Below are 14,899 nucleotides of genomic sequence, written 5' to 3'. Positions count from 1 at the left end.
AGAGAGAGAGAGAGAGAGAGAGAGAGAGAGAGAGAGAGAGAGAGAGAAAGAAAATAACTATTGTTTGTTTTTGTGCTACTTTCAAATTTTATCTTCTCATTATGAATATATTAAATTATTAGAATATAAGAAATGTTTAATACTTTAATACTTTATTTTAATACTTTATTTTAATACTTATATTGCTGAACTATATGATTCATGGATGATGCGTAATTATCATAAATTTTAGTGCTAATATTAAAAGAAATGTATGCATTAAAAATTATAGTACAATTGTATATTTCTATTATTTTGTCCCAAGTCTCCCTGAAATGGGGGGAATTAGAACAAAATTTAATTTTACCATTTATTTTATTGTATTCTTATTTATTAAGAAAGTTCTACGACTCAAAATGTATAAAAATTACCTCTGAATACAATAAGAAATAAATTCCACTTGTTGGGGATAAAATTTTGAAAAACAAAAGCTACAAAACAAATGTCAAAATTGTCTCCCCTACAATCTCCCCTACAAATTGTACATTTTATTTTTCTCTAATTTAGTGGAATTTATAGTGAGTCTGGTTATCACTTTTCGAACTTCTTTTTATAAGGGAACTTAACACTTTCAGAGTCTTTTAATATTTTTTTTAATGATCGTGACGACTTTTATTAATCACGAGCTCAGCGTCCAGCTGGAATACGCCGCACGCGCTTTCAACGGGTAGCTGGCGCAGTGTCGAACACGTTGTTGAATTTTATCGCGCGCGTACGATTTTATTTTTAAGTCAGTCCCAAGAGTGGCGACGCGCATATCTGCATACGCCGAAGATTCATCCACCGAGTTGACTGACGAGCGCCGCCCTCCCCTAATCGTTCGATCGCCAAAAAATTTACAAAAAAGGCGCCACGCCGTGCACGAGGACGACAGGGGACGGAGAAGAGAAAGGGACCAGGTTACGGAGGAGAGTCCCAAGAAACAAACTGAGACGAAACTCTCCCTCCGTACCCGGGCACCGCCCTTGCACTCCACCCATCCATCTCCGGCGTGCATATATTTTTGGGCGGCTAGTTTTTCCCCCGAGGGAGATTTATCATGTCCCTACGCCTCTTCTCTCGCGGGCTGCTCCATCAGTGCCCGACGTGTGGCAGGGAATAATTGGCAGAGCGGAGGAGTGGCCACATCGTGCTTCAGAAACTACTTCGGAGATAGCTCGTGGGAGCAGAGTAGCTCAGTTACGGAGAAAACGATAATTCCCGCAAATATAGATAAAGTAATCTGCGAAGCCGAAAATTGCGTATTTGATATTTGCATGTTAATTTTAGTATATTTTTATACAAACTTTTATGCTAATATTATCGTGTCGTAAATAATGAAAAAATCAGATTTTTTTGGCTGGACGAAATTTTTTCACTCATTTGTTAAATAATAAAGAATTAGTCTAAAGAAAGTGCAATGATTAAAAGAGACGTCAAAAAAAAATTTGAGAAATTTATATTTCTCAGATTTCTTACTAAATTTTTGCTCATGCAAATACGGATAAGTAAAACCTCTCAATAGCTATCATCTTCAGACTCGATAGTCTCTCAATGGTCCCAATAGTCTACGCATGCGTCATTTAAGGAATGTAGGGTCAATAGAGATAAGAGTGGAAATAAAAAATCAGAGTATTCTGAAGCTAGGTTACATGGAAGAAAAACTATTGAGAGGCGACAGACACTTCAGGGACGGCTATTGAGAAGTTTTACTGTAGCCAGATATTAAATTGTTCATCTCTTTTCTGAAATATCTATAACTTTCTCCTTCGGAAACGCGTTGAACAGGGCAAGAGAATTGTCAATACGGCATTGTCTGCTACGGTGAATAATAAATATCACGAGGTCGTTACAAAGGCGCTCGAGCGAGCAGTCATTCGATATTAGTTCGCTTGAATACATCATCTAGAAATGTCGGAAGAAACCAAAAAGGAGCCGAATCGAAATATGGCCATGGCAGAATTTGCTGAAGAATTTACCCGATTAATCATTCGTTATACGAGAATTTCAGTGAACGTAAGTATTCGCTTGATTAAAAATCATTATTCTACACGAGAGTAAAATATAGTCGATATGAGAGAGTGTCAATATGCATGGCTGTTATTCTATTTGTACATGTTTACACGTACGTATGCGTGTTTAACGAGTACAAGTTATCGCAAATACGGTGAAAATTTTCATATAATCTCGTATTCGTATAATCTTTCATATAATATCGATGATTATTACGCGTGCCTTTCAGGACGATCTATCGAAAAATGCTCCCTTGCGTTTAATTAGTGAAGATCTAGTGTACACCATGCATCATGTGCTTCATGCACTCAATATAAAGGGCTTCTATAGTGAGGCTGAGAAGATTGAGAGTATTAAAAGAGAAATGTATTTATTAAAAACATCCAATGGCGCAAATGCTGCTGATATTCCAGAAACATCGGTCGTTACACATAACAAACACGAACCAGATATTGAGAAAACGTACACGTTATTTTGAAACTTTCGTTTATGGCCTAACGGTTATTTATAAATATATATTTCTTATAACGACAGTGTGTTATGTTTAGATCTCAAGATGCTTTTACGGATGATGAGGCTTCTGTTTTTTCTGATATCTCAAAAGCTAGTAAAGAGGAACAAGAGAATTCTGTCAGTACATTGCAAAACGGTAAAAAGGTAAATTTCGTTATTTTTTTTTTAAACTGTTATCCATTGCTATTAATTGATGAGTAATTTGACTTTCAAGTACATAGCTGGCAAATTAATTCTGATCATTTGGTTGTCTAGCATGTTACTAATTTCAATTTATTATTTATTTACAGTTTATTTCACAGTCGAATCCTGTGATCTGCATTAGCAACATTAGCAGATCTGATACTTTTGTTCGCGAAGAAAGCCAACAAGTCAACGCCGAAGACCAGGAAGATGTTTTCGAAGATGTTGCAAATGGTGTTGAAATGGATGATTTATCAAGTGATAATTTTCAAACATTAGTGAGCGAATTACAACAGTCCACTAGGGACATCATGGTGAAGCTGAGAAATTTAGAAGTATAATTCAGAAATATAAATTTAAGATAAGATATCTGTATAACGAAATATATATTATTTGTGCGTGCATTCATTTATTTTACAGCGATTGCCGCAATTGATAAGATCAAAAAAAGTTACAGCAAAACTTCATCAACCACCTGTGCCTAGTGGTCATTCTAGTCCCCATCGTACTTCAACTATGAACAAAACAAAGGTGCTACCTAACATTTGCAGGTCAAGTTCTGCCTTTCCTAAAATGCCAACATCTCCTAAGTTGCTTACAACAGAAAGTGGAAATATTTTTGCGAGACGTAAAAGTACTGGCGGAATCGGGACTAAAGCATCTATTGGAAAATCTAACAAATCCAAATTGGATTATTCGATTACCCAAAATGGGTCATCAAATCTAACATTATTAGCACATAACAAGGTATCACCAGGTTCATCTGTTGAATTTCAACCTAAGGTTACAAAAAATCCGAAATACGCCCATGTTCAAAGCACTATACCAAAAGCAATCAGTCAGAAGAAAAAGATGCATGATGATAAGACATCAAAATAAAGTAATTAAAATGATTATATATTTATATATTAAAAAACAATTTTAGTGTGAAATATATTTATGCGTTATACCATGCATGAATGCATGTATTTGCTTAATGATTTGTGTTCACAAACTTATATATTTATAAAATTGTTTAATGTGTTACTTATATATATATTTATTGTTACTTATTATTTATGCAATTTTTTGTTAGAAATTTGCAAGACTTGTAAAAATTGATGAAACAGTATGGCATGTATTTTTTAAATGCTAAGAACATTTTGTCTTTATTATTTAATATTTACTTTATTAATATGCCTTTATAGTTAAATATTATTATATTATTGGTAAATTTTTACACATTAAGAGTTTGTTATATTTAAATTTTATAAATATTAATGTAAGTCATTAAGTAAATACCTTCACTTATACGTGATGTTTAGCAGTCTGGTGCGTCTACCGTATGATTTCTAGCGCATGAATTTGTCTGTCATAGGTTAACTTCTGATATGAATTTTTGTTTACTTTGCTATTGCTAAATATCGAACACTTTATATATTCTAAACGTAGCGGCTGTGTGAAAAGAGAGTGCAACGGAAATTGTTAAACTGATCTCCGTCAAATTTGATTTAAAACGTCGTCGCAAGAACAAATTTCTACGCAAGAACAAATTTCTACGATGTAATTTTCGAATGTGAGACTTTCTCTCGTCATAATTTTTATCTCGTACAAAAAAATCCAAAAATATAATTATTTTATATTCGTACATCAACAAAGAATTATTGAAATGTTCTTAAATATTTTAAATTACCATTTTTGCCGATTTGAACGAAGTTCTTTTGAAAAATCAATTAAAAAGCTTTTAATTAAAATACAAAATTAATTTAATTCAATACTTCGTTTCTTTCATCTCGGAAGGGTTAATACGGAATTCTCCCTTCGCTCACTGCGTGAGACAGAGATAGCAAAATAACTATTAGTATTCCGGTCTTTAATTATAAAAATCGTGTAGGCGGTGCTTTGGCACCGTGAGCCTTCATCAATCATCCGTCAATCCACGTCCACGAAAACGATTCTTCTAGATTACACGATCTTTGCCCTTGAAAGGCAGACCTTCGTTACTAGGAAGCAGGTAATCTTGAAGCTCGTAATTAGTGCTCACCTGGTGAAGACTATATCTCATAGCTTTCGTGGCACTCGTTCGTTACGTTAACGTATAGAAACTGCGTAATTCTATATATTATTTTATTTTAATGAATTCATTTCCATCAGAAATCCATTCCTCCGTCATCCGTCTCACAACGCGGTCTCACCGCGGATGCGGTAGCAAACTGCATCTGTCCTTAAGTGCACTCTCGGCGAAACACTCTTCAGCTTAAAAAGTGTTTCACTTGTTGACGTGTCAGCCGAGCCACTCACCCGGCGGACTCCGAGGAGCAGTCCCATCAACGACAGCGATTAGCCCCCACGATTCACCTTAATGGCTGCCCGATCGTCCGTTCGCTTCCATCCGTTTCTCTTTTCGACGTTATTAAGTAGGCGCGAAAATGCAAAGTGAAACGGGACAGGAGGGGGACATCGTCGATCCTCCGCGCCTCGTCTCCGTCACGATATAATCGTGAGTCGCACGACCGTATATTTTATTTTTCCATTTTTATGACGCCGTTCCTCGAAGTTTTATCACGGCATATTAATGGAGGAGGAGTACACCCAACGAAAATTATATTTACAAGCGTTCGTTAGAGCTTTCGTACGGTAACAAACGGATAATTATGTGTCACCGGTCGATAAATTTATTCGATAAATAAATGAGCGATATAAACTCGTGTTTTATATTTAATTGTAAAATTATAGGATACGTCAATGTGTGTGTTTCCAATTGCAACGATAGCAATTAGCTTTCATGAGCGCCTCTGTACGAGCGACTAGTTTCTATATATACTTAAAACATTGAAAATGTATAGCCCCAAACTATATATATAAAAAAATGCATTTTAAAATAGAACGAACAAAAAGAAATTGATAAATGAGAATTCATCAATAATACATACGTCGCCGGTACCATCTTTATTATCGTGATTCGAGGGCTGATATGGCCATGACCGTGGGCACAGCTGCCACTTTGCCGAGAAACGAATTTGTAGCTGTGCGCGCTCCATCTTTTTGTCTCATCGAATCACTTCCTGGCTCCCCCCTTCCCCTTTCTCGTTCTTTCGTTCTGCTGTAGCCCGAACGAGCCCATTTTTGGCTCGTACGTCCGTAGACGTGCGCATACGTGTGCGCAGCGAAGGACGTTTCTGCGGACAAACCGATTTGGCGTGCAAAAACGGATCGCATCTTTTTAAAACATACTTGAGGGCCGAAGAAGCGTCCGCAATTTCCGCCTGATGGGGTGCACAGGTGTGCGCGCGTGTGCGTGTGCATTCTTTTGTCGGCGCGTCGCGCTAACAACGGTCCTCCTTCCGCACTGCGTGGTCACGCAATGACAAATCCTATAAATCATAAAACAAACCACGCGTTTAGCCTCCGCGCTGTAGCGTAACGCGGCCGAAAAATTCCCTCTCGTCCGAAGGTACTAAATTACTCTTTTTTCGACGAACACGTCTTCGATGCACTTGAATTTATAATAACAAAAAGTGTACTCCTCAACAAAATTGAAGAGGCTATGAAAGCAAAGTATTTAAGCCTTAAAATAATCTTTTATTATTCTTCGTATGATATTGTAAATTCGTATTTTGTCCATCGATTCGAAGAAGTCCTTTATTCATTTTATGTTAAGAAATGTAATAAGACATCGTAAAAATAATTGTATATTTAAATTATGTTTAATTGTGTATTTAAATCGTGCGAAATTATTAAAGTTTACTTTTTATGAATAATATGAATAATCTTTGCAGATTTATATAATCTTCGTAAACGTATCGGTCCTTGCTTGCTGAAAACAATCATTTTCTTCAAGATTAATATTCCCTTTTATTCGTGACATCGCCGGCCCTTAAATAAAGCTGTCACACCGCCTTGGGATGAATTGCACCTCCGTTGCAGTAACCGCGCAATGAGGCCGGCAAAGCGGACGCGGTGGTTCACAAGCGCGTAATCGCGTTTGCATGCAAAGTCACTCACGCGACCGACTCGACGGCGCGCGGCGGCGTCGGCGACGGCAACGGCGGCGCGAGTCTGCAATTTCGTGCACTCGCTCGAAAACCGGCCACCCCGACACCTGTTGTCGAAGTATACGCTTGATGATTCCCTATGCTAAGCTCGCGACGTGGCAAAAAGTCGGCCAGTCGGGCTCGTTGCGGGGCCCTGGGGGCGATCGGAAGCGGCACGGGGCGAGCGAAAGGGGGGCAGACTATGGGCGTTCTTTCCCCACCTCGTTGGAGCCCTACTCGATTCTTACGTGTTCGTAAAAGTATCGACTTGAAGGGGAAAGAGGGGGGGGATGATTACGCGCGTCTTTTTAACACAAAAGGCTCGAAAACCAACACCGAAATACGACGAGCAGCGGCGTGCCCTGTAATCGACAACGTCCCAGACCCGGGCTCTCCCTTCGTGATGAGACAACCATTTTCAAAATTGCGATAGTCGCCTGCAAATAAGGCGAGAGATGGGCACCGCAGCCGGACGTTGTAGCTAACCGAGGGCCCTGGGCCTCTCGTGGCCGAGTTATTATTTGTTTTTGCCCCGGGGGACCATCACGGTGCTTATCGAGTCACCGTTTGCTTCAGCTGCAACGGAACGTTACGCCCAGTTTCGGAAAAAAAAGAACAAGAAAAATCGTCTGTCCCGTTGGACAACATACACGTGGGAGTCGCAATTTTCGTCGCTCAAAGTATGATAATACATCTTTTGCGTTTCAAAGGTATTGACTGACATATCGATTAAAACTTTTTTATATTCTTCTCATGAGAATCAGAAGATATGTACAAATAGGTATACATTTTAAGTAAGATGATTTCATTCTCTATCACATACTCCACTTTGTATTGTATGATCTGTAAACGCATTCGAGAATGTGTTACATTGTCGAGAATTATGTTTGAAAGCAGAGATTGCAGAAGAAAATCACCCGGCATTCCTTCATCATTGATCTTAGCAAGTTTGTAATCCACTGGTCGATCAAACCGCTAGTTATGATACATCGCGCAAACTATACTAGAGCGATACGAAAAAAATGACGTAGGCGCGAATCGAGCAAAATTGGCGAGGAACCATTCAAGACTTGGATTCGGCTGCAATCTCTGCTCTGGGGCATTGGCGGCTCTCGAGCGATAATTGATATCACCTGCCATGTAAATATCGGGTATCGTCGTTTGCCGAACCTGTCGGCGGAAAAAGGGGCCAGGGCAAAAGGAATTGTCGAACGCAACCGCCGGTGAGATAATTACGTGTTGGTTTTAGAAAAGGGGGAAGCACCGGTTAATTCCACGCTTCGTGGTCCGCGCAAAAAGCCGCCTGCGGCCACGAGTTCCTCTGTTCAAATTAGGCGACGCGCAGTGTGAGAATCTCAGCTAGAACCAGAACGCAGATCGAATTCTAGACTTCCAAATGTGTCAGTATTGTAGAAAGATGCGTGGAATGTTAGGCGAACGAATATAACCGCTAAATTCAATAACAAATTAATATCTTTATATATAATTATCTCCATGTATGTAATTATTATATGCAAATACATGTTTCAAAATATTAAAATTATCGTTATAATATATTGCTACCTATACATTTAAATATAGTGCGTTAGCATATAATCTTTTTCGCTCGCAGTTTTATATCCATTTTGTGTTATTTTATCGTTGAAAATCATCTCGATCTTATAGAATAGCGCGGTTTAGTCGAGCATTGTAAACTTTCGGCTGGCCAATGATTTGTGTGCCAGTCCGATAAAGACCGGCGAACGCCTACCGTTTTGTAGTTCTGGCGTTCTTATGTTGTGCATAACACCTCGGCCGTGAGCCGCTTAGCACCTCGGACGCCATACGGTTTAAGACAGTTCGCATATCTCGATCTCGCTCTCAACACCTTCCTTATCGATGATTCCTTTTATGCTCCCGTAATGACACGCTTCTCGGCATGCCTGCGGTGGCGGATGCTGTTAAAAAATAGACAGAAAGGAAGCACGACGTTTGTTTAGCAACACGATAGTTTCAGCAGGGAGTAGAAGGTAAGAGAGACCGGTATCTCAAGTCCTTTCGATTTATTCCGAGAACGCTAATGTTGAAGAAGCGGAGCAAAGAGCAACGTATTTTCAATTTTTATGCAAAAATGCTTCAACAAAAAATATATGTAGTATTTTGAATGATTTTTCTTTTGAATTGCATTTAACATGTTTGCTATACAGAAAAAAGAAGAAGTATCAAATCAACACCCATACACTCGTATATACGCAACAATCTATAATCTTTGAGATTATATTGCGTTAAATGAAGAAAACCTGCCTGAATGAGGTCATTTATAAAGTTAAACAAAGTTTTATATAGTTCAAAAAAAAAAAATTAAAATTATTATAAGAAGATTATAGATTGTTGCGCATACATATACGAGTATATAAGTATTGATTCGACCTCTCTCCTCTGTGTAGTTTTAAAATACATACATAAATCCAATAGTTTTTAGAATTTAAAAGATATAGAATCTCAATTTGTTTCTTTTTAGCTGCGTCTATCAATGTATAGAATGATCCAGTGATGATGGGATGCATTAGATTTTTACATTAACATTTTTTTTTGTAAAAATCTAATGCGTCACTTCAGAGCTTCTGTTTTATTCGATTCTTTAAGATTTGACGTTTCGATAATTAGGTAAGCGTTCTTAGATCACAATTATCTATAATTAACGAAACAAAAACGTATTTTAAAGATGCCCATCTAAAAAGCTCCGGAACGAATCTCATCCCACACGTTTTCGCGTATCAAGCTTAGAAATCTTCGATCGACCCCATGTCAAAGCTTAACGTGCAAGTAAGAAATGATTGAGCGCGAAGGAAAATCCTGTCTGGAGATAGACGCCATGGCTGTCATTTTTGATTTAGGTCTCAGATAGCCGATTCGAAGCGTTGATAACGGAAGAGTTTGAACGGCGGTCTGTAATTAACAATATTAAAGGTAAATTTGCATCGCGGCGGGGGAGGAGCGAGCGACCGCATTGTGCATTCTTGGTAGTCTTGCCACCGTATATGATAAGTTGTAATTAAACTGATTGGCACGTGAGATACGCGTGATGTCGTGAAGAATATGCATTAACACGACGAGATCGGAGGTTATCAAAGAAAGTAGGGAAGTGTTGCGGTACTAGGACATTAGTGGCGATATAATTATCGGGTCTGTAAAGAACGCTGTTGATTATTGGCGCAAATCGCGCATCTCTGATCGACTTCTTTCGTGGAAGAGCATCATTCGCGAAATCGCGAAGATACATGCTTCAAAGATGAATTGCCAAAGTTTTATCGGTCTGGCTCTTCGAGAGAATTAAGAAAGGGCATTAAAATTATTGAAATTTATGTCGCCAAACGGCACGCTCGTTACGCTTTGCCGCGTACATTAACGATCGTCCATAAAGAGTGGCCCTCCGAGCCAGAGACAGCGATCGAGATCGGTCTTCGTTATCTTCTTAAACAAATTGCACTTAACCACTCGTCGCGGAGCGTTGCGCCTACTCTCGAGCGTCAAAAAGTCACTGTACGCCGCCCTCTTTCTGTCCCCGTTCGCGACGACGCGCCCCTCGGACGCGAAAGGGCGGTCGCGGGAATCGGCGAAGCGTGCTCGTAAAAAACTGCGGGTCCGCTATTTATGGCAGCTTAATTAATTCCTATGTGTTTTCGGCCACTTCCCATGCACAACGCCCCCCCTCCGCGCGTGTCTTTATGGCTCTTCATGAGATATAAATGATCTGATAAAATGTTTAAACGCCGTCGCGCCCTCCGTCTCCCCATTCGGAACGCTATTATTACAGAAAAACAAAACTGCCTGTAGAAGCCGCGGGAGACGCGCCATAAAGGGTGCATCTCGGCTTTCCGTTCCTCGTCGCTCAGGATATATCTCATGCATATTCATAGTTTAAAGGGGGCATTCTTAGAAGCCGTTGGGACCGAATCGCCGTTCATCTCGCGATACATTCGATTAAAAACGCGGGGAAGGTACCTACTATTTCTGAATACCGCGCGCAACCACGCGAGTTTATTACCGATGTAACGCGCGGCGTGTGTCGGAGGCCTTCGAGCTGAGTTAAGTTTTCGATTAAGGAAAACGAAATATTGCTTCTCCAGCTCGCCGACGCTTCGGCGCGGCTTTTGGTGCTCGCTCTTGTACTCCGCCGGTATCGATTTACGCGCGTGGTCCGCACCGTGGTCCACAGTGGTCCACTTAATGAAGAGATACGTTCAACGTAGCGTTCATTTCGCTCACGCGACGAGTGTCGCGAAATCTCGTACGCGCCGAAGGACGCTCTCCCTTAGTCTCGTCTTCGTAAACAAACTCGCAAATCTCTTCTCTTCGTGTTCGAACTCGAAGCGTCATCCATCGAAACGACGTGACGTCGTCGTCGTCGTCGTTGTCGCGACAACCGCAACAGCCGCGTTCTCTCACATCCGTCGACTGACTTTATTGCGCAATGCTGCGAAGCACGCGCAAAGCAGCAGCGCGCCCGCGCCGGTGTAGGTGAAGGTGCAGCTGAGTCGAGTCCATGAATTCGCATAAAATTAGCATTCTCCGACGCCGTACGTAGCTTCCCACGGTTGCGGCACGCATATAGGTACCTACGAGGCTAGCCTACGTGGAATAATAAGGAGTATCCTCTCGATCGCGCCTCTTCCGCGAATCGCAGACGGACCGTGCAGGATCTACTCGTAGAATGGGGGAAGAGACAGAGAGGGAGAAAGAGAGCGAACGCGGAATTCTCTGTTCGTGTGTGTCGTTTGCCTTCATATCGCTTGCGATAAAGAATCGTAAAGCGTGAGATAATCGATAGGACTCAATAATACACCATTAATCATCAGTATTAATTAAATCGATTGCGCTAGAAATACATATGGATAGTGTCGGCTAATTTATGCCCGTCGAGGCTCTGTTTACGATCGCTTACGCTTTACAGAGAGGGAGAGCGTTTCTACCTGCGGTTCTAAGACCTCGCCTTACCTGTTACCTCTTACCTGTTACCTCCGCATAGGGACACGTGACACACGCGAGTGGCACGCGCGGCGCGCGCTTACCTCTTCCCGATGGCAAAACCAGTTCTCCATAGAATATAGAAATAACGTTCTCTTTTTCGTACGTTTGTCATCGATACTCAATGCGATTCGCACGCGTGTCGCGGAGTCTTATGCATTTTCGACAAAGAAATAAGTTTCGCGAATTATTGAAGATTGAAAGTAGGGAGAGAGTAAGATTTTGTGATACTTTAGATCTTGAATCTAGTTGAAAAAATAATTATGTGAATTAAGGAGAAATGCAGTGTTGAAAAATGCACGATACTATACAATCCGCTTACTAATATTGCTAGAGCGTTTGCGAGATCGAATTTAATCTTCTCAGGAGCTAAAGGAGCTTTACGAAGCTCATGCGTGATTGCTTGGAATAAAAACTCTCGCGCCTCTTGGTCGGAATAATGAGAGGTTACAATAACGGATCTATAATTATTGATTCCATCTTGAGCGGATTGCGAAGAGGCGAGAATAAACGGGCATAAATCAACAAAGTCGGGACATCTCTCTGCGATCTATAGACGTCTCCTTGCGATTATGCCATGGCAGTGAACGCCGTTATTCGAAAAAATTCTCCTTTCTCTTCATTTATTTACACTTCGTACGATTCCCATTGTGCAGTATTCAATGATTTTTCAGGATCCACTTGATTTATAGCTTCGACAAAAACAAATAAACATACAGCTCGATACGTTCGCTTATCTCCACCGTATTTTTATCTTGTGGAGAAATGCGCCATTCTGATCGCAGATAAACTATACAGATAACGGTGATAAATATTTTTAAAAGATAGTGGGACACAGGATTTCAAAGTATTATCGGATTTCTTTTCAAACAAAGTGCATTCGGCAGCTATCGAAATCCGGAAAGTTTCGAAACGTTATGACCGTCGCATTCGCAGTTAAAGAAACAGTGCAAGAATGGCGCGCATTGTTCCATCGCTTAGTTTCCACAATGGGAAGGATCTGAAGGTTTTCAATAGGTACGTATTCTCGAATAATCCGTACAAAATCTACTTATCTTATATCTTTTGTATTTAAATACTCACAACAGTGTAAATGCACAGCTGACAGTTGACCGCAAAATAAAGATAAAGAAAATATTATCAATATTTTTTGCTATCTTATCTCTCTAGGCTTTAAATACGACTTTATTTTTTAACAAAATTAATTATAATATTGGTTATTGAATGTAACTGTTACGAACAATTAATTTTCTAAACAGTTTCATGAATGTAATGTTAATAATAGATATAATTACGTTACCTACATGCATATTATGGCAATCGGTGATAGTGCGTTTCAGCCGATAAGCTCATTATTTTCAAAAAAGGTACATCTTGAGCGAAGAATAAGAAGACTAGAAATAAGCGAAATTATCTCGCTGTGTGCTATTACTATGGTCAAGGAGAAGTAATGATAGAGTAATTCAAGATCAATCTCATCGATCAGCGTTCGATCGAATTTCATGGCGTCGCGTGTGATATACATGTTTGTTGCGCGGTTCCATTAGCGTAATTTTCATTCGTTTCGTCTCGATCGAAAGATTTCTTCGATGTGCGCGAAACACATCCTGACAACCCACGCACTCACCTCGATACCAATGAAATCCATTGTCGAGCGGTCATGTACCGCGAGATTGAAGGTTATTATTGTTTAATACGGTCAATAAAGCTGCATTATGGTACAACCACAAATATAAGGTTCCATGCGGATCTTAGGCTATACCAGAGGTTCTCACCGGAATGAGGACATTAATTTTATCCACAGAATAAATCGATATTTTTTTGTCAGAAGAATTATTCAATAGAATCAATGATTATTTTATAGAATACAGCATATAATAGAATATAATAAAATATAACAGCTAGTACATAATAGAAAAACTTTTTAAATATTAATTACATTTATGTAATATGTGAAGTTACAGCTTTAATAGTAGATAGAAGGAGTTAATTTCTGAAAATCTAAATCCAGAATGTTTTAAAAAAATTAATCGTACACATATAAGATTATTCTGAGCAAAGGAGACTTTCGCATGTCTTCTTTCTCACGTATCCCTTTGCAAAAAATACGACGAGCGCCACTGCGGTCCGTCCCGCGGCGCTCTCACAGCGAACCCGATCGTGCCTCGAAATAATCAAGATCACATTGGCCCGTCCCGGATCAAAAACATTAATTTTAAATTATCGAGATGGCACCGGTCCACTGTAACGGATAACGTACCGCGACCCCGAAGGCGTTGGTTGCATCGGGTCGATCAATGGCGCCGCTCACCGTGAGAGATTAGGCCGGACCGTGATTACCGGTACATAAATATCAAAAAAAGAAACGGGAGACGGAATGGGCACCGCGGAGAGAAGGCGGTAAAGGAAAGGCCGCGCCTTGCTTCCAGACGAATTTCACTTTTGATATATTCCCCGTTCGCGCAGTAGTGTCACCTTCAAATTAAAAAACTTTCACGCGACTGGCCGAACTGATCCTCGCGGAATCAGTGCGGAGCTTTTATTACATGTCAACGTGATTTCTTCGAGCACAGAAAGATTAATTTATTAATTTATATGTAGTTGTGGGGACATAATGAACTTTCCTCGTCTTCTTTATCTAGTGACACTTTTCATTGAAAAAGGAGATATGTTCAACGAAACAGTAAAATTTTATTAAATTAATTTTTAAATAAATCAGTAAATACTACACAGTTTTACAAATAACGATAATAGATAACGATAATAAATGGTTTATAATTATGTTTGACTTGCGCTGCTAGTCACTATGTAGCATCTTGATAATAGTATTGTGCTTTGGACATTGTAAAGCAATATTGGAACAATATACTCCTATCGACCAACACCATGTTAACAAAGCAAACAGAGAGCCGAAGATACACGAGCTGCGAGTACCGGAGCTTATCTCGTCGAAGCAATTACCAACGGATAGGGACGAAATTAAAGATGCGTATCGACCATCTGCTTAGCACCATCAAATTAACACTTGTTTCAGCCGTCAATTAAACGATTGCTCGATAACGTCCCACTAATTTAACACTTGTGGCCCGGGTACAAATTTCTCTGCTAGATTTCTCTGGCCTTTTGAGAAACGTAATAAGTTCATTGTGCAT

General features: G+C 39.8%; 1 protein-coding gene across 3 annotated transcripts in view; it reads left to right on the top strand.

Moving 5' to 3' along the window:
- The window catches only part of LOC112453776, a 6,639-nt gene extending 798 nt beyond the window's left edge, over positions 1-5,841 (top strand). The window contains exons 1-7 of one of the 3 annotated variants that reach the window (XM_025014702.1): positions 1,241-1,256; positions 1,807-2,034; positions 2,261-2,493; positions 2,580-2,688; positions 2,835-3,062; positions 3,148-3,607; positions 4,085-5,841. In XM_025014702.1, the coding sequence (XP_024870470.1) occupies positions 1,930-2,034; positions 2,261-2,493; positions 2,580-2,688; positions 2,835-3,062; positions 3,148-3,606 (1,134 nt within the window). In that variant the 5' untranslated portion in view covers positions 1,241-1,256; positions 1,807-1,929 and the 3' untranslated portion in view covers position 3,607; positions 4,085-5,841. Of the gene's footprint in view, positions 1-1,240; positions 1,257-1,806; positions 2,035-2,260; positions 2,494-2,579; positions 2,689-2,834; positions 3,063-3,147; positions 3,608-4,084 lie in introns of those variants that run through there. The other 2 variants (XM_025014703.1, XM_025014701.1) reach the window with 2 other exon arrangements.
- The last annotated feature ends 9,058 nt before the right edge of the window (positions 5,842-14,899 follow it).

The sequence above is a fragment of the Temnothorax curvispinosus genome, unplaced genomic scaffold, assembly GCF_003070985.1.
Source record: "Temnothorax curvispinosus isolate PA1 unplaced genomic scaffold, ASM307098v1 QBEX01004686.1, whole genome shotgun sequence".
NCBI lineage: Eukaryota > Metazoa > Arthropoda > Insecta > Hymenoptera > Formicidae > Temnothorax > Temnothorax curvispinosus.
The sequence above is the reverse complement of the archived record's forward strand: the minus strand, read 5'-3'. Positions and strand labels throughout refer to the sequence as shown.